The sequence below is a fragment of the Salvelinus fontinalis genome, chromosome 3, assembly GCF_029448725.1.
Source record: "Salvelinus fontinalis isolate EN_2023a chromosome 3, ASM2944872v1, whole genome shotgun sequence".
In the NCBI taxonomy this organism is placed as follows: Eukaryota; Metazoa; Chordata; class Actinopteri; order Salmoniformes; family Salmonidae; genus Salvelinus; species Salvelinus fontinalis.
In genome coordinates this window covers 13,930,239-13,950,257 of record NC_074667.1, presented here as the reverse complement: position 1 = coordinate 13,950,257, position 20,019 = coordinate 13,930,239, and the positions used below count along the sequence as shown (strand labels likewise).

At 43.4% G+C, this 20,019-nt stretch overlaps 1 protein-coding gene and 3 non-coding genes across 4 annotated transcripts; all 4 read left to right on the top strand.

The window, feature by feature from the left end:
- The first annotated feature begins 846 nt into the window (after nucleotides 1-846).
- LOC129839540 (eukaryotic initiation factor 4A-III) lies at nucleotides 847-8,933 on the top strand. Its single transcript, XM_055907060.1, has 12 exons — nucleotides 847-1,242; nucleotides 1,789-1,861; nucleotides 2,082-2,148; nucleotides 2,455-2,517; nucleotides 2,970-3,102; nucleotides 3,967-4,047; nucleotides 4,364-4,505; nucleotides 5,168-5,306; nucleotides 6,201-6,316; nucleotides 7,135-7,242; nucleotides 8,362-8,489; nucleotides 8,707-8,933. The coding sequence occupies exons 1-12, from the start codon at nucleotides 1,089-1,091 to the stop codon at nucleotides 8,721-8,723; spliced, it is 1,221 nt and encodes a 406-aa protein (XP_055763035.1). The 5' UTR covers nucleotides 847-1,088; the 3' UTR covers nucleotides 8,724-8,933.
- Nucleotides 3,563-3,696, top strand: LOC129851608 (small nucleolar RNA SNORA54). Its single transcript, XR_008758984.1, has one exon. It is a non-coding gene; the product is annotated as a small nucleolar RNA SNORA54 (small nucleolar RNA).
- On the top strand, nucleotides 5,942-6,076 carry LOC129851610 (small nucleolar RNA SNORA54). The gene has a single exon (XR_008758986.1). It is a non-coding gene; the product is annotated as a small nucleolar RNA SNORA54 (small nucleolar RNA).
- On the top strand, nucleotides 6,821-6,954 carry LOC129851609 (small nucleolar RNA SNORA54). Its single transcript, XR_008758985.1, has one exon. It is a non-coding gene; the product is annotated as a small nucleolar RNA SNORA54 (small nucleolar RNA).
- Nucleotides 8,934-20,019: the final 11,086 nt, after the last annotated feature.

Here is a 20,019-nt window from a genome sequence, read left to right as displayed (position 1 = left end):
TAAAAGTCATTCAAAGCATAGGGTTGCTATATGATTGAAATTGGAAATGTAACCGTGAAAAAACTATGAAATTGCTCCCCAATACCGTCTGATGTATATATTTAAGGTATTACATGAATGGTGATGACAGATCTTACGAAATTTTTAACCGTGTTTTAATGCGATTTTTTCCAACGTGTTCCATGTATTCAATCTATTCCATTTCAAATTTGGCTCCTAGTGCGGCTTTACTTCCGGGCTAAGCCAGCATCTGACATGTTCTTCTCAGTATTGCCACGTTCCTGTGCTAGTTTGAACTAGGAAGTCAGAACTATGAAACTCTGACTTTTCTGATTTGCTAACTGGGTGCAGTTATACACGTGCTGTGTTCAACCAGTTAGCAAGTCAAAAATGTTCCGAGTTTTCTTGTCCCGACTAGTACGGGAATGCCGCATATATTCCTAGTTCGCAACCAGGAAATGGCGGAGCGATTTCTGCATAGAACAATGAGACAGATATTTCACTGGATGTATAAATGTGAAGCATCCGGTTGGCATTTCCACTCAATATGGGAGGGGATGTATTTTGGCCGACATTCTGCACATTTTCTCATCGATTAAACATTTGATCTCAATACAGTTTTCTGTTCGCAAACTAGAATATGTTATGAACAGAATGGACAAAGTTTTGTAGACTACCCTTTTCACACGTTTTTAAAAATCGTGCTGTTTAGAAGGAGTGCAGAGGAGAATTGAGTTATTGCACACCGGCACTTCACAGAGTAGGTCTTCCGTAACGGAAAATGCAAATAAATACTAGAACTCGCCTATAGGATATAACTAGCGCGTGCTTGGCTCTGCCCATCTCCTTGTTTGTTCTGCCCACTCTGACTCATTTGTTTCCATTGGAAACGACAAGTTGTGGTCTATCTTGATTTACTTCTAAAAAATCTTTGGTACATCTTTACTGGTCATGCAAATTATTGTCTCTTGCTTACGGCGTCACTAAAGCGACGCATGCGGCGGTCTTTTTTCTACTTCCCGCAGCAGAACTCGAGTTTGTGAAGTTGTCGATTTCCTTCTTATTTTGTGAAAACGCTCACAAAAGTCATGGAAGTAGCCACCGTACCGCGCACGAGGCGTCTATTGAAGGAGGAAGACATGACCAAGATCGAGTTTGAGACCAGCGAGGAGGTCGATGTTACGCCTACCTTCGACACAATGGGCCTACGAGAGGATCTCCTCCGTGGGATCTACGCATACGGTAGGTCCGAGGTTTTGTTTGGTACAGTGGGCCCATATAGGCAACTACCCAAGTACGTTATTTGGACACATTTTCTGTGCTTCATGACTCAGTTGCACACCCAGAACAGACGCATACTACGAGTATTGTCATGGGGAAAAAAGCCAGAATGTTGTATTTGTTTTTCTTTAGTTAGCCAACTACCATGCTAACGTTAGCTTCTTAATTAGCTCCATTAAACCGAGCTAACTCGCGACCAAAGTTAGCTGATATTAGCTAACTGGCATGCTCCACCCCATTTAGTACATGTTGCATTTTCCTCACTTGTTGTTTTAATATTTGTGTGTGTGTGAGCAGTTTGCTCTACTTGTAGCGCCATCTGATCTAGCCAGTGCTAATACAATTTAACACTGTCTGCACAACAGGCAAAAATATTCAGTACTACCAGCTATATTTTCAAGTTGCTCAAAGGATTACATGAATAGTATGTCATGTTTATTGAAATATTTCACTGGAAAGAGTGTCATGGGCCTACATAATTAACCACCTTTTATGTATTATTCTTAGGTTTCGAGAAGCCTTCCGCAATCCAACAAAGAGCAATTAAACAGATCATCAAGGGTAGAGATGTCATTGCACAGTAAGTAGTGACTGTTTATGCTAGAGAACCACAACGTCCAGAGCTACAGACCAAAGATATGTTTATGCTGTTTGGAACTTTGGCTATTCACCAGGGGTGTATTCATTAGTCGGATTCTGTTACAAAACATTGTCTTTTGGGCCCTTGTTCAAATGTTTTATAGTGGCTGTTGAATACCATCTTTCTCTGTTCTGCAACACTCTTCTTTTTTTTCTTTCAGGTCTCAGTCAGGAACAGGAAAGACTGCCACGTTTTGCGTATCAGTGCTGCAGTGTCTTGACATTCAGGTATTTGAGTAAGGTTGTTGGTATGTGCAGACTAGGGCGTCTCAGAGTAGGAGTGTTGATCTAGTATCAGTTTTTCCTTTTGGATCATAATGAATAATTTTATATGATGAGATCCTAGATCAGCACTCTTACTCTGCGATGCAACATGAATTCAAGCCCTGTTGTAGGTACTGCTGTGCCGTTATCATCACATAGCAGTTATGGATCATCCAACAACACGTTGTGTTGTAAAGTTTTCTCGCACTCTGAATATGTGGAGTTTGGACAGCGTGAGCAAAATGTGATAATTTTTTGTTTTTGTAAAAGGTGCGTGAAACCCAAGCACTGATCCTGGCTCCCACCAGAGAGTTGGCTGGACAGATACAGAAGGTATGTGATTGAATATCAAGTGTCTTCTGATGGACTGGGGAAAAACTGCTTTGGACGATAAGGGTCGTGTTCAGTAGGGCACACAGTAGCAAAATGTCTTAAAACAAAGTGTTTCCATTGAACAGGTTCGGGGTCCTGTTCATTTGGAAACACTGTAGCAAATACTTCAAAACGCTGTGCAATGGAAAATGGGAACAAGTGTTTATTTGATATGTTCAGATAGTACCTCCCGGTTTCCCTCAGTTTCCAAAACGTTTTCTCCTGTTCTATGCCGACTGAATGCTGCCCAGATCAGAACACTGGCAAAGGATTTGGATTGGTGAAAGCCTTGGCTGGAGGGAGTTTCCACCATTGTTAAATCCATGACGGAGTGTGCAAGTGCACACTGGTTGAAAATTTGGACGCAGCCATTATCTCCTAATATTCAGATGTTAACCCCCCCCCCCCCCCAGGTGCTCCTGGCCCTCGGTGACTACATGAACGTCCAGTGTCATTCCTGCATCGGAGGGACAAACGTGGGTGAGGACATCCGTAAACTGGACTATGGCCAGCACGTAGTAGCAGGGACCCCTGGGAGAGTGTTTGGTGAGTTCCCTGAACCCTAACCTTCTAGTGTCTATCTCCCATCCGCAAGTATAAATGTCTGTCTGCCCAGCTAAGCAGACTAGACATTTCAATATCTCTCAGAATTCTGTCACAGGATCAAAACTGAATTTCGCTGTTTCAACATTGTTTCACTTTGTGGGTTCAGTCTGGATCTGCCTTCTTTGAAACTTTTTGTACCTTATGTAATGAGCATACTCTGCATACTCAGGACAACAGTATATATATTTGTATTTATTAAACTAGGCAAGTCAGTCAAGAACAAATTCTTATTTACAATGACGGCCTACCGGGGAACAGTGGGTTAACTGCCTTGTTCAGGGGCAGAAGGACAGATTTTTCCCCTGTCAGCTTTGGAATTCAACCTTTCGGTTACTGGCCTAACACTCTAACCACTGGATACCTGCCGCCCAAAAAGTAAAAGTCAAGAAAATCATCCTTTTTGCACTGTTCGTAACCTGGCTCAGTCCTCAGTGTGAGCTTTGGGTTCCATTCCAGTGCCACAGTAAAGCCCAGAGAGTGGCAGAGGTCCAGTACGTTTTGTACCGTTGCTCTGTTCACTCTCTGGTAACATGACGCCCCGTGTAACACACAGGGGAAAGAAGGATGGTAAATCAATGACTTAAGGTCCCACTATAGTCTCCTGATCTAAATAAAAATCATGATTTACCTGAGACCAGGACATTTCATTTCAAAGGTAACTAGAAAATATGCATGAGTAGACAATCATGAATTAGGCTCACTGTAGTCACCGCAAGGGTTGTGTGTGAGTTGAGTAGCCTCCATTTTCCCACAGCAGGCGGACTAATGCAAGCACTGCTCTCTCTCTCTCTCTCTGTTCTTTAGATATGATCCGCAGGAGGAGTTTGAGGACGCGTGCCATCAAGATGCTGGTGCTGGACGAAGCAGACGAAATGCTCAACAAGGGTAAGCCAGACACGCTATTGTGCATTACTGAGATGACATCTGCCAGTTGTTTGTGTTTCTGGTCTCTCCTAAACAACAACAACGAGGTCTCATGGTAAAGCAGGATAAGTTACAGTGCCGCTTTGTCGTTCCCCCTGCACACATCAACAAGTTTCCTACTATACCTACCTGTCTGCATCCCACGGCAGGCAGGGACACTTGGGCTCAGACACTTTTCAACAGGAAAGTCGTTTTGACGGTCTGCGTGACTTTTCCCTGGAAGTCTAGTATAAAATGAAGGGGGATACTGAATAGCTTTCCTTTAACCGTCCGGCAGGTTTCAAAGAGCAGATCTACGACGTGTACCGGTACCTGCCCCCCGCCACCCAGGTGTGTCTGATCAGCGCCACGCTACCCCACGAGATCCTGGAGATGACCAACAAGTTCATGACCGACCCCATCCGCATCCTGGTCAAACGGTGAGTCAAGCGTTACTCGGCTGTATATATTAGGAAGTACCACCCTGGTTTCTAGCCTAGTGGAACCAGCCTGGTCGCTGTTTTGAGAATGATGACCAGGCTGGTTCAACCAGGCTACCTTGTTCCTGGAGTTAGTCTGAATACATGTACTTAGTCTGAATACAAACCCTCATATAGTCATCAGAGAATCAGCCATGCTTAAATCAAAAAGGCCCTCCACCTTTCCTGTGGGACCTTTCAGAAGAGAAGGACGAAATATTCTATCTTATATATAAGTATTTCTGACTATTATATAGGCGAGTCAAGTAAATCTTTATTTTTGGCACTGTTCGTAACCTGGCTCAGTCCTCAGTGTGAGCTGTGTGTTCCATTCCAGTGCCACAGTAAAGCCCAGAGAGTAGCAGGGGTCTCGTACGTCTTGTACTGTTTCTCTGTTCACTCTCTGGGAACATGAACCAAAACCCCCTGTCATGGCAAACTACATGCTGCTCTCCTCTGTTCTTTTTGGGGCCTTTGCACCCTGCCTAGAACATATTTCTATGGGAAGAACGGAGTTAACTGGAATAGGAAGACCTGCATTCACTGGAAAAAGTCTTTGTGTTCCTTTAGCAGCAGAAGAGGTCCAATACCTAGTTAACCCCTCTTCCTTTTCCCTCTCCCAGTGATGAGTTGACTCTGGAGGGCATCAAGCAGTTCTTTGTGGCAGTAGAGAGGGAGGAGTGGAAGTTTGACACCCTGTGTGACCTGTATGACACCCTCACCATCACGCAGGCTGTCATCTTCTGCAACACCAAGCGGAAGGTCTGTACACAACTAAAACCAAGTTGCATGTATTGCCGAGTTGCCCCTAAACACTGATTTTCAGTTTGTTTTGCATTTCTCCCAATAATAGTTCAGATTAGGGGAGGGGAAGCTGACCCTAGATCTGTGCCTATGAGAAACTACTTGGGTTGTTGGCAGCTGTTGATAGTTAATGTATGTTTTTCCTCCTAGTTAGTACGGTCTCCCTTTCCCTATATGTACTGGTAAGAAATAGGGATGGTCAGGTACGCCATTGAAGGTTTGTATTCAATCAGTAATGTGTACTTGACATTTTAAATGCAACTATTTAGCAGGTAATTTAGAAGCACTGTCAATGTCCCAACACGAAGATGTTTGTTTGTGGAATATGTCAAGCGCAGTGAAGATGTGTTACGTTTAGTTTTTCGGTTGTGTATCATAACAAAATACATTCTTTCAAATGCCCACCATTGTAATTATTCTGATTTTAGTTTAATAGATTTCTGTGAAATGAAACTAAGAGGTCCCAGCGCTTCCGTCTCCCCGGGGCCAACATGCTTTGTTTGACATTGTTTGACAAATGAAGAATGCCAGTCTTTCTTCAACATCTCATTGATCTTGCCCATCACACCGATGAATGTCAAGAAAATCTTTGTTTGCACTGTTCGTAACCTGGCTCAGTCCTCCAGTGAGAGCTTTGGGTTCCATTCCAGTGCCACAGTAAAGCCCAGAGTGTGGCAGGGGTCCAGTACGTCTTGTACTGTTGCTCTGTTCACTCTCTGGGAACACAAGTCCTAAATGGCACCCGATTCCCTACATTGTACATTTCAGGGAGCATGTTTTGGCAGGGTTCCTGAAATGCATTGTCATGAGTTTGGCCTGAGCCTCTATCTGTCCTCGCTCTGCTTGCGATAGGTTGACTGGCTGACTGAGAAGATGAGGGAGGCCAACTTCACTGTTTCCTCCATGCATGGAGACATGCCCCAGAAGGAGAGAGAGTCCATCATGAAAGAGTTCCGGTCCGGCGCCAGGTAATAATGATGAAATAGTGTTTTTAGCATCCCAATGAATCTTTGAAGGCTATTCAAGAAGATTTGAGTGTATTTCTCTATTTTTATTTTTAACATTTTAGGTGTATGACCACTGGGTCAATATTTATCAATAGTGAATGTGCTCTCGTGTCAGTTACTGTGTCATACTTCTATGATAAAGTAGAAGCTGGTCTTATACTCATTTATTTTTTTACTGTTTATAAAGGGTGCAATCACCAACAATTTGCACATGTAGCTGTGTAATCTAGAGTCGTGTCCATCTTGTGATGGCCAGAGACGTTAGCTTAGTTGTTTGGACAGTTTGTTGAGTCTCTTAGCGGGAGGAACATTTAGATCCTATTACATGACAATGTACTGTATCGGGTGGATTCTTTCTGGTCCACTTGATATAGCATTTGCATTTCTTTCCTATACAATACCGGACAGTTTCCCACACTAGATAAAGCATACTAGTGGACTAAACACTTAAACGGACATTCTTCATTGCACTGTTCGTAACCTGGCTCAGTACTCAGTGTGAGCTTTGGGTTCCATTCCAGTGCCACAGTAAAGCCCAGAGAGTGGCAGAGGTCCGGTACGTCTTGTACCGTTCCTCTGTTCGCTCCCTGGTAACAAGTCTACGCATTGTTCTTTTAAACCTCCCAGGGGTTGACGTGGGTCGTTTTTAATTGGTGCACACCATAATAAAACGTTTTGCAAAGTTCAGATAGTCCTTCCTTGTTTGTGCCCGCTCGGGTTCCAAGTGAAGACGACCTTGGTTTGGCCTAACGTGGATCTCTCCTCTCTCTCCCCCATAGCCGAGTGCTTATCTCAACTGATGTGTGGGCCCGAGGTCTGGATGTGCCCCAGGTGTCCCTCATCATCAACTACGACCTGCCCAACAACAGAGAGCTGTACATCCACAGGTACGTCTGGCTGCCCAGCTCAGAGAACAACTATAGAAACTAAGCGATATTAAGTATTTAATGTGGCTATTCGGTCAACAGTGAAGTCGAGGAAAATCATCCTTTTTGGCACTGTTCGTAACCTGGCTCAGTCCTCAGTGTAAGCTGTGGGTTCCATTCCAGTGCCACAGTAAAGTCCAGAGTAGCAGAGGTCGAGTACGTTTTGTACTGTTTCTCTGTTCACTCTCTCAGGACACTAGAAGCCGATTACATTTTAATGGTCAATCCGACATCTGCAGTGGTTACAGCTAAGCGAATTCTGCAGAAGTCAGAGCATTCATACTGCTTGCGTTTCGGCGAGCTGTCATATATACGCATGCAATAAATTGGTCTCCACGGCACCACTTGTAGGGATTCAAAACCATCCCGCTAACTGTGAGCAACTGGCTAAACGAAAAGACAAGACCGTACCTCTTCAGATGTTGGAGTCCATTTCCCGGTGCTTGGCATAGGAGCTCAGCCAAGATGGCATTAAGTAAAAAAGGCGTTTTTCCCACCTGACTCTCCCCATTGCCTCCCAGAGAAATGTGCCTACATTTAGACAGTTTGTGTATTTCATACTATGTTGGGTTAAAAATCTGAGTATAATGCTTGTTTGAATATCAACCCAAGTACATGTTCTTGTCATCAATCAACTGCATTAGTTTTAAAAAACACTGACTACTACCACAGATTTCTGTATGCTAGCTATGCTACCAGCTTATACAAACGGAAGTTAGCATTTAGCAGTCACGTTTTCTAAACTTGGAAAGGGACAACTTCTAAATGTTACGCAGCGAAAACAGCCAAATATATCCAAATTGGATTTTAATAACCACATTGTGGTCCTGTTTAAAAGATATCAATCATAACAAATTTGACATATCTGCATAGATCAGATTTGTTGAATCTAGGCCAATCCAGCGTCCTTCTTCCCACCATGGTCTGCATTCCATTGACCTCTTTACCGCATCTATCCTCTACCTCCCCAATCTCTTTCCAGGAGCTTCTGGCCCGCATAGCCGGATCAAGCAAAAATCGGTTTGTCAGGGCAAACATTTACTGGCGTTTTTTGTCCCTCAACCTCTCCTCTCTTCATAGGATTGGCCGATCGGGTCGTTACGGCCGCAAGGGTGTGGCCATCAACTTTGTGAAGAACGACGACATCCGTATCCTCCGTGACATTGAGCAGTACTATTCCACACAGATCGATGAAATGCCAATGAACGGTAAATTAGCATTTGTTAATCTTCTGCCTGAATATTTAATTGACAATGTTGATATGTTTAGTATTGATGTTTTGGTTGTTCAAGCAACTAATTGTACGTTTTGTTTCAACCATATACTGGGTTTACAGATTTTAGGGCCATAAAGAACTGGGGTTCTTTTACAAAATGGGCATTGACATTAGATGGTTGTCATTAACATCAAATATTTTCTCCTCAGTGGCTGACCTGATCTAAGGCGGTGGTGACGGAAGTGGAGAGACCGCTTTGATTACACTTTGGACTCCTTTTTATTTACTGTTGGAATTCTTGTCTCATTTGTTTTGTTTTTAATAGTAGCTTTGGAACAGCCTTTACATTTGTGATGACTATTGTATTCTTAGGGAAATGCCTACTGCAACCTTCCAGTTGTTTTGTAAATAAAGAACACTTTGTTTCCCATTTGAATGCCGGTTGATTTCTTTTCCCTGTTTTTTCTTTAAGGGGCATTCCGGGATTTGAAAGTAACGAAATGGGCAACCCAACCATGTTTCGATAAACAGTTGAGGGATTGGGCTGGAGAAATGTAACCACTTTCAAATTCATAGAAAGAGCTATGCTATCAAAGTATAGTTTTAACCATGTTCTGAGGATATAGTATTTGTTTTTAATTACATCGTTTTCTGATGGGGTATGACGGATGAACTAAGATCATGAGATATATTTCTAAGTTAAATTACTTTACAATCACATCTTCTGTTAGACTTCCATAGGCCTCCAGGTGCAACTGTCGGTCATGCCAGGATTCAATCAAATGTGCGTTATAGAGCAGTGCGTTGGACAGCCGACAAAGGCATAATTTAAATGCAGTTTTCCAGGCGTTTGCAGTGATCACTGTGAATGTCAGATCAAGCGTTGATTACCTGTTAAAATACACTTTATTGACTGTCCAATGCGCTGCTCTATAAAGTGCCTTGGATAGAAATATGGCCATGGTTTCATATTTTTGAGTTTATTTACCAGATCCGTTGTTTGATGACTAATGGGGGTGCATGTGATGCGGAGGTGGCTGTGACTGGGGTGATGGAGTTGGTAAAGCTGAGTCTAGTACTGTTGGTAAAGCTGAGTCTAGTACTGTTGTACTAGATACTGGAAAATATGCATGAAAAGTTTAATTATAGGGCAGTGATTCTTAACTGATTTTGTCTCAGGACTCATTTCAGTGTGTCACCTCAGTAGTGACCAAATACTTGCGGAAATGGAAAATTCACCAAAGTTAGGTTTTGGGCCAAAATGCAATGTGGGAAACTAAACTCAGCAAAAAAGAAACGTCAACTGTGTTTATTTTCAGCAAACTTAACGTGTAAATATTTATATGAACATAAGATTCAACAACTGAGACACAAACAGAACAAGTTCCACACACATGTGACTAACAAATGGAATAATGTGTCCCTGAATAAAAAGGGGGTCAAAATCAAAAGTAACAGTATCTGCTGTGGCCAGCAGCTGCATGAAGTACTGCAGTGCATCTCCTCATGGACTGCACCAACCAAGGCACCTGCAAGTTATCAGACATTTCTGGGGGGAATGGCCCTAGCCCTCACCCTCTGATCCAACAGGTCCCAGACGTGCTCAATGGGTTTGAGATCCGGGCTCTTCGCTGGGCATGGCAGAATACTGACATACCTGTCTTGCAAGAAATCAAGCACAGAACGAGCAGTATGGCTGGTGGCATTGTCATGCTGGAGGGTCATGTCAGGATGAGCCTGCAGGAAGGGTACCACATGAGGGAGGAGGATGTCTTCCCTGTAACACACAGTGTTGAGATTGCCTGCAATGACAACAAGCTCAGTCCGTTGATGCTGTGACACACCGCCCCAGACCATGACTGACCCTCCACCTCCAAATCGATCCCGCTCCAGAGTACAGGCCTCGGTGTAATGCTCATTCCTTCGACGATAAACGCGAATTCGACCATCACCCCTGGTGAGACAAAACCGCGACTCGTCCGTCAGTGAAGAGCACTTTTTGCCAGTCCTGTCTGGTCCAGCAACGGTGGGTTTGTGCCCAAAGGCGACGTTGTTGCCGGCGATGTCTGGTGAGGACCTGCCTTACAACAGGCCTACAAGCCCTGTCCAGCTTCTCTCAGCCTATTGTGGACAGTCTGAGCACTGATGGAGGGATTGTGCGTTCCTGGTGTAACTCGGGCAGTTGTTTCCATCCTGTACCTGTCCCGCAGGTGTGATGTTCGGATGTACCGATCCTGTGCAGGTGTTGTTACACGTGGTCTGCCACTGCGAGGTTGATCAGCTGTCCATCCTGTCTCCCTGTAGCGGTATCTTAGGCGTCTCACAGTACGGACATTGCAATTTATTTCCCTGGCCACATCTGAAGTCCTCATGCCTCCTTGCAGCATGCCTAAGGCACATTCACGCAGATGAGCAGGGAACCTGGGAATCTTTCTTTTTGTGTTTTTCAGAGTCAGTAGAAAGGCCTCTATAGTGTCCTAAGTTTTCATAACTGTGACCGTAGTTGCCTACCGTCTGTACGCTGTTAGTATCTTAACGACCATTCCACAGGTGCTTGTTAATTAATTGTTTATGGTTCATTGAACAAGCATGGGAAACAGTGTTTAAACCCTTTACAACAAAGATCTGTGAAGTTATTTGAATTTTTATGAATTATCTTTGAAAGACAGGGTCCTGAAAAAGGGACGTTTCTTTTTTTGCTGAGTTTAGTTAGAATGCTCTATTGATAATAAATGTAACATGAAAATAAAATGCTTTGCTGAAGGGCACTGCTACAGATTTTTTTATCTTTGTCAGCTCAGGTATTCAAACCAGCGACTTTTTGGTTAGTGGACCTAACACTTTAACCTTGAGGCCACCTGCCACCATATTGACTGGAGAAACCATTTCCATTTTCAATAATTCTGTACTGCTCAACCTCCCACCACTCAATTTTGGTGGGCTACACACGGCTACACACGGCTATATTGGTACGGGACTAGTAAAGGCCCAGTGCACTACCTTCGTGAAACTTTTTTTTATTTTTTATTTCCGGTGGCTATGCTCATGTCCAGGGCCCCTGACCTCCGGGGGCCCCCACTGATTCTGTTAATCACTCTCCCTCAGATATATTAGTCAAGGCAAAATATGTAGAATTGCAGGAAATTTGCTTTTTAAACTGCAAACGTCTTCTGCTAACAGATCCCTCGTGTAGCGGCTAATTGTATAGCTAATAGGCTATGTTTGTAGATTGACTGAGGTGAATGAAGCTACAGCAGTCAATGTGATAATTTATTTTATTTTTATTATTTTAAATTCTGTTCTCCAAATAGCATTTTTAAGATTTTAAATTGTGTAAAAATGCAGTAAATGAGCTTCTCTTAATTGTTTTTGTTATGTAGCTCACTCCTGCCTATGGATGTCACGTTCGTTTCATTGCTTAATCAATCAGCTTAAGCTGATCAAGATGGGTAACATATTGTATCTGAAACCATTTTCAAAGTTGGATTTTCTAGTGATAATGGATGGAAGACCAACACTTTATTTGCGGCAGTGGTGGGAAAAGTATCACATTTTCATGCTTGAGTAAACATAAAGATACATAAGATACATAAAGAAAATGACTCAAGTAAAAGTCACCCAGTAAATACTACTTGAGTAAAAGTCTAACTATTTGGTATTAAATATACTTAAGTATCAAAAGTATAAATAATTTCAAATTGCTTATATTAAGCTAGAGTCACATTACAACATGCAGACATCATTTACAAACTAAGCATTTGTGTTTAGTGAGTCTGCCAGATCAGAGGCAGTAGGGAGGACCAGCGATGTTCTCTTTAAGTGTGTGAATTGTATTTAATTACTTAATGCTAATTAATGCTATATGATACCTTGGGTAGCCTACCTAGGTAAACGGGAGATGGCATTTCGTGGCAGTGATGTGTGGCACTCATCAAACAGGTGTAACAGTTTAACTTTACGTCCGTCCCCTCACCCCGACGCGAACCAGGGACCCTCTGCACACATCAACGACAGTCACCCACGAAGCGTCGTTACCCATCACTCCACAAAAGCCGCGGGGAACCACTACTTCAGGGTCTTAAAGCGATTGAAACGCTATTGGCGCGGACCACCGCTAACTAGCTAGCCATTTCACATCCGTTACACAGGCACAGGGACAACTATGTGGGACTATTACATGCCTTTGCTGAATTTTTTTTAGTTTACCAACCCATTTAGAGGCCACCACCATGTTTGCTTTTTGCTCATGGCCTATGATGGAATTTTCAATGAAACTGATGCGCTCTTCCGTCTTCTGCAGAACAAAGTGATGGATAATGATTTCTGCCGTACCTGTATCAGCGACACAATGAAAGCTTTAATCGTTTATATGATTTGAGCAGAAATGTAAACAGTCAGAGTAGAGAGGGTGCGAATCTACTATAACATACCGGACAATATCAATGTTCAGATGATAGCCACGTTTGACCACTTTGGTGAACTTAATTTCCTTGGCTTAGTGCAATGCAAAAAAATGTACAGCTGCAGATATCGTTAAGCTGCTCAGATAGCTGATGCTTAAAGTTTGTGAGGGAGATATAAGTCTCCAACTTCAGCGATTTTTGCAATTTGTTCCAGTCATTGGCAGCAGAGAACTGGAAGGATAGGCGGCCAAATGAGGTGTTGGCTTTGGGGATGACCAGTGAGATATACCTTCTGGAGCGCGTTCTACGGGTGGGTATTGTTATGGTGACCAGTGAGCTGAGATAAGGCGGAGCAAAGACTTATAGATGACCTGGAGCCAGTGGGTCTGGCGACTAGAGCATACAGGTTGCAGTGGTGGGTGGTATAAGGTGATTTGGTAACAAAATGGATGTTACTGTGATAGACTGCATCCAGTTTGCTGAGTAGAGTATTGGAAGCTATTTTGTAGATGACATCGCCAAAGTCGAGGATCGGTAGGATAGTCAGTTTTACGAGGGTAAGTTTGGCGGCGTGAGTGAAGGAGGCTTGTTGATTTGGTAACAAAATGGATGATACTGTGATAGACTGCATCCAGTTTGCTGAGTAGAGTATTGGAAGCTATTTTGTAGATGACATCGCCGAAGTCGAGGATCGGTAGGATAGTCAGTTTTACGAGGGTAAGTTTGGCGGCGTGAGTGAAGGAGGCTTTGTTGCGAAATAGGAAGCCGAATCTAGATTTTATTTTGGATTGGAGATGCTTAATATGAGTCTGGAAGGAGAGTTTACAGTCTAGCCAGACACCTAGGTATTTGTAGTTGTCCACATATTCTAAGTCAGAACCGTTCAGAGTAGTGATGCTGGGCGGGCGGGTGCGGGCAGCAATCGGTTGAAGAGCATGCATTTAGTTTTACTAGTGTTTAAGAGCAGTTGGAGGCCACGGAAGGAGTGTTGTATGGCATTGAAGCTCGTTTGGAGGTTTGTTAACACAGTGTCCAGAGAAGGGCCAGATGTATACAGAATGGTGTTGTCTGTGTAGAGGTGGATCAAGGAATCACCCGCAGCAAGAGCGACATCATTGATGTATACAGAGAAAAGAGTCGGCCAGAGAATTGAACCCTGTGGCATCCCCATAGAGACTGCCAGAGGTCCGGACAACAGGCCCTCCAATTTGACACACTGAACTCTATCTGAGAAGTAGTTGGTGAACCAGGAGAGGCAGTCATTTGAGAAACCAAGGCTGTTGAGTCTGCCGATAAGAATACGGTGATTGACAGAGTCGAAAGCCTTGGCCAGGTCAATGAAGACGGCTGCACAGTACTGTCTTTTATCGATGGCGGTTATGATATTGTTTAGTACCTTGAGCGTGGCTGAGGTGCAACCGTGACCAGCTCCAAAATAGAGGAGGGTTGTTAAACATTGTTTTTGCTTTGTAGATAGTTGTGTGTTTTTTTTATTGGGCATAGTGGAGGGTAATGCATTTTTCCCCTGGTTTACATTTGCTCTTTTGCAGGTTTTACTATATCATTTCTTCCATCCTAGCCAAATTTCCTCATCTGCTTGCATTCGCCTCCCCTATATCAAGGTGTTTTGGTACTTCCCTTATACCACAGGTCAATATAGTCTACCAGTCTAACGGTCTATCCTCCCCTCTATCCACCATTCATAGTGACAATAGTGCAGTGAAAATGTCATTTGAATAACAACGCAAAAGCCCTGTGATTTGAATGTTTCATTCGATTTGGACCAGTTGTGGATTTACGCTCAACAGTTTATAAGGTCTAGAAAGGCACAGTAGCAGGCCTGTCGGGCTGCATTTTTCCTTCTTATACTGAATCCTCTGTCTGTTACAGATCGTCATTCTCCCATGTTGTCCAATATACAATGTGGCCACGTGTTCCCGGCAGGCCCAGTTATTCAAGAAAAGCTTAACACAGGTCTGCCTCTTCTCCAATCCGAACGTCTATTCCTCGCGCGCCTAGAACCTTCAATATAGCCAAAATATTTATAATTTTACTTTTTCAATGTATTTATTACCTTTTATATGTGGCATCAACACAACCAGTCACATTTCTTTTCTATCTGATTAGGCTACTTCAAAAGTCTCCTGTAGGCAGGTGCATGTTCATCCAAAATATAATTCCAGCGTCCTCAAAATGGCTTGATAACCAGGTTTCCATTCAACCTTTTTACGCTAGTTAAGTAGCCTCTATGAATTTGACCTTTCTGGATAGGATTGATGAGTTTCATATGGATAACAATTTTGGTGGGGTGAATAATTTGAGTGCAACAATCCCCACATCAATTTATATTATGAGCATTTTGAGGGATATGGAAATTACATCTACATTTTGACAAAGTCCTCAATCTTACTTGATAGCCTAGGCAGCCGATAGTGGGCGCTAGATCTGCATTATCATCTAGGTTTGATGTGCCCAGGTGGTAATACACTTGTGTCCCCCATGTCCCCCCCCCCAAAAAATATTTGTACTGTCTTAATAAAACAACATTTTCCACCAACATTTTCGTTTTTTCTGACAATTTAGGATGTTGCACACCCTTAGCTTACTTGAGGTGGCTAATATTTGGGTTGTGACATCATTTCTACAAACCAAATAATATCCTCAAAACTCTATAATGTCATTCCTAAGCATATTAACAATAGCCTAAATAAAAAATATGTATTGCTATGGAGTTGTTTTAGATTTTCTTTTCTACACTGAACAAAAATATAAATGCAACATACAACAATTTCAAAGATTTTACTGAGCTACAGTTCATATAAGGAAATCAGTCAATTGAAATAAATGTATTAGGCCCTAATCTATGGATTTAACATGACTGGGAATACAGATATGTATCTGTTGGTCACAAGGTAAATGGCCCCCCTCGGGTTCGTGCCGTGGGGGAGATCTTCGTGGGCTATACTCGGCCTTATCTCAGGGTAGTAGGTTGGTGGTTGAAGATATCCCTCTAGTGGTGTGGGGGCTGTGCTTTGGCAAAGTGGGTGGGGTTATATCCTGCCTGTTTGGCCCTGTCTGGTGGTATCATCGGACAGGGCCACAGTGTCTCCCGACCCCTCCTGTCTCAGCCTCCAGTATTTATCCTGCAATAGTTTGTGTCGGGGGGCTAGGGTCAGTCTGTTATATCTGGAGTATTTCTCCTGTCTTATCTGGTGTCCTGTGTGAATTTAAGTATGCTCCCTCTAAATTCTCTCTCTCTTCTCTCGGAGGACCTGAGCCCTAGGACCATGCCTCAGGACTACCTGGCCTGATGACTCCTTGCTGTCCCCAGTCCACCTGGTCATGCTGCTGCTCCAGTTTCAACTGTTCTGCCTGCGGCTATTGAACCCAGACCTGTTCACTGGATGTGCTACCTTGTCCCGGACCTGCTGTTTTGACTCTCTCTACCGCACCTGCTGTCTCTAACTCTGAAGGATCGGCAATGAAAAGCCAACTGACATTTACTCCTGATGTGCTGACCTGTTGCACCCTCTACAACCACTGTGATTATTATTATTTGACCCTGCAGGTCATCTATGAACATTTGAACATCTTAGCCATGTTCTGTTATAATCTCCACCCAGCACAGCCAGAAGAGGACTGGCCACCCCTCAGAGCTTGGTTCCTCTCTACGTTTCTTCCTAGGTTCCGACCTTTCTAGGGAGTTTTTCCTAGCCACCGTGCTTCTACATCTGCATTGCTTGCTGTTTGGGGTTTTAGGCTGGGTTTCTGTACAGCACTTTGTAACATCGGCTGATGTAAAAAGGGCTATATAAATACATTTGATTGATTGATTGAGATACCTTAAAAAAAAAGGTAGGGATCAGAAAACCAGTTAGTGTGACCACCATTTGCCTCATGCAGCATGACATCTCCTTCGCATAGAGTTGATCAGGCTGATGATTGTGGCCTGTGAAATGTTGTCCCACTGTGCGAAGTTAGTGGATATTGGCGGGAACTGGAACACGCTGTAGTACACGTCAATCCAGAGCATCCCAAACATCCTCAATGGGTGAGTATGCAGGCCATGGAAGAACTGGGAAATGTTCAGTTTCCAGAAATTGTATACTGATCTTGTGACATGGGGCTCTGCATTATCATGCTGAAACATGAGGTGATAGTGGCGGATGTATGGCTTGACAATGGGCCTCAGGATCTCGTCACGGTATCTCTGTGCATTCAAATTGCCATCGACAAAATGCAATTGTGTTCGTTGTCCGTAGTTTATGCCTGTCCATACCGTAACCCCACCGCCACCACGGGGCACTCTGTTCACAACATTGACATCAGCAAACTGCTCACCCACACGACACCAGCTGGTACAGTTGAAAACGGGATTCAGCCGCGAAGAGCATACTTCTCTAGCATGCCAGTGACCATCGAAGATGAGCATTTGCCCACTGAAGTCAGGGCCAGTGGGCAAAGACCCTGGATAGCACGCAGATGAGCTTCCCTGAGACGGTTTCTGACAGTTTGTGCAGAAATTGTTTGGTTGTGCAAACCCACAGTTTCATCAGCTGTCCGTGTGGCTGGTCTCAGATGATCGCGCAGGTGAAGAAGCTAGATGTGGAGGTCCTGGACTGGCGTGGTTACACGTGGTCCGCAGTTGTGAGGCCGGTTGAACGTACTGCCAAATTCTCTAAAACGATGTGGAGGTGGCTTATGGTAGAGAAATTAACATAACATTATCTGGCAACAGCTCTGGTGGACATTCCTGCAATCAACATGCTAATTGCACGCTCCCTAAAAACTTGAGATATCTATGGCATTGTGTTGTTTGACAACCCCATTTTAGAGTTGCCTTTTATTGTCCCCAGCACAATCGTTTTTTCCCCACAACAATCTACACACAATACCCCATAATGACAAAGCAAAAAAAATTTTTTTTTTTTTTTTTTTAAATGGTTGCAAATGTATTCAAAATAAAGAACTGAAATGTCACATTTACATAAGTATTCAGACCCATTGCTCAGTACTTTGTTGAAGCACCTTTGGCAGCAAATTTCCCAATTCTTATGTTGAAGCATGTCGGGGTAGGTTCCTTATTGGTGAAATCAGCAGTCAGACAATATCTTCTTTAAGTAAATCAATCAAACCTTTATTAATGCAATTGCAGACAAAAGTTAACAATGGAAACACAGCATGTATGTCTCAGAGTAAGTTCTGCGACCAAGCAAAGGGCGCATCTGATTATATACCTGTTATCACTCCAATGAGTTGAGGTTATCTTAATGCAGATACCTAGAACAGTAGCTCCTCTAAATTCTAAGTATCATCAGCATTTTCCACTGTCGCACGAGATCAAAGTGGCCAACCTAGACAGTGTTTACTTCTCATCTCTTTACCTAGTTCTGGTCTGTCTCTCACCTAGCCTGCAGGCACATTCTTGCAACAGCTAGGCCGTAACCGCAATAACTAATATAGATAGCTTGTGCAAAGTATAGTGGCAGAGTTCAGACACATCGCAACAGTATAATAGTGAGACCTGCTATTATAAGGCCTGTACCAAGCATATGAGTCTTAAGGTCCCCTTAATCAATAACGGGGAGGGTCTTTGGGACCCTTCCCCTACAAGCACCTTTGGCAGCTACCCCCACCATGCTTCACCGCAGGGATGGTGCCAGGTTTCCTCCAGACGTGACGCTTGGCAGTCAGGCCCAAAGAGTTCAATTTTGGTTTCATCAGACCAGATAATCTTTTTTTTCTCATGGTCTGTCCTTGAGGTGCCTTTTGGCAAACACAAAGCGGGCTGTCATGTGCCTTTTACTGAGGAGTGGCTTCCGTCTGGCCACTACCATAAAAGCCTGATTGGGGGAGTGCTGCAGAGATGGTTGTCCTTCTGGAAGGTTCTACCATCTCCACAAAGAAACTCTGAAGCATCGTTAGAATGACCATTGTGTTCTTAGTCACCTCCCTGACCAAGGCTCTTCTCCCACGATTACCCAGTTTGGCTGGGCGGCCAGCTCTAGAAAGAGTCTTGGTGGTTCCAAACTTCTTCCATTTAAGAATGATGGAGGCCACTCTGTTCTTGGTGACCTTCAATGCTGCAGACATTTTTTGGTACCCTTCCCCAGATCTGTGCCTCGACACAATCCTGTCTCGGAGCTGTACGGACAATTCCTTCGACCTCATGGCTTGGTTTTTGCTCCGACATGCACTATCAACTGTGGGACCTTATATAAACAGGTGTGCCTTTCCAAATCATGTCCAATTTACCAGAGGTGTACTTCAATCAAGTTAATAGAAACATCAAGGATAATCAATGGAAACATGATGCACCTGAGATCAATTTTGAGTCTCATAACAAAGGGTCTGAATACTTATGTAAATAAACATTTGCTAAGAACCTGTTTTCGCTTTGTCATTATAGGGTATTGTATATAGATTGATAAGGGAAAACATATTTAGTCAATTTTAGAGTAAGGCTGTAACGTAACAAAATGTGGGAAAAGGGAAGGGAGCTGAATACTTTCCTAATGCACTGTAGGTAGGTGATAGAAATGGCTTATTATTCCTCACCAGGAGAGGGCGTACTCCCCTTGTGGGATAAAAAGTACTTGACCTAGGCCAAGGATGATTGTGGAATCATTCAGGTTCCAGACAGTCTTGAAGGTAGCTATTGAAGTGATACGTTAAAGGTGAGCAGAGTTGTATTACACATTCACCATTGCATTAGAGGTAGCAGGTAGCCTAGCTGTTAAGCGAGTTGGGCCAGTAAACGACACTGTCTCTGTTTGAAGGTTGTGGATCTTCCAGAGGGATTACAATCCCAAACAAGCGATCAAAAGCAACCTGGAATGGTTGAAGAAACACTGGACTGTTCTGGAGGGGCCAGTGAAGAGTCCAGGCCTGAATCACATCCATTATCTATGGTGAAAGCTGAAAACAGCAGTTGGTGGAGGGCAGCCCTCAAACATTGAAGAATTAGAGCAGTTTTCTCCTGAAGAGTGGGCCAAATTGCCAGTAGAAAGGTGCAGCAAGGTTACAAGAAACATTTGTTGACAGTTATCTTGGTATATCTTTATTTTCTCAATCCATATTCTAAACTTAAGTTTACAAAACAAAACGTTCTGCCATGTT

Coding starts and splice junctions, on each gene's coding strand:
- LOC129839540 (XM_055907060.1), top strand. CDS start 1,089: ATGGAAGTAGCCACCGTACCGCGCACGAGGCGTCTATTGAAGGAGGAA. Junction 1,243..1,788: donor CCGTGGGATCTACGCATACG/GTAGGTCCGAGG, acceptor TATTATTCTTAG/GTTTCGAGAAGCCTTCCGCA. Junction 2,149..2,454: donor TGCAGTGTCTTGACATTCAG/GTATTTGAGTAA, acceptor TTTTTGTAAAAG/GTGCGTGAAACCCAAGCACT.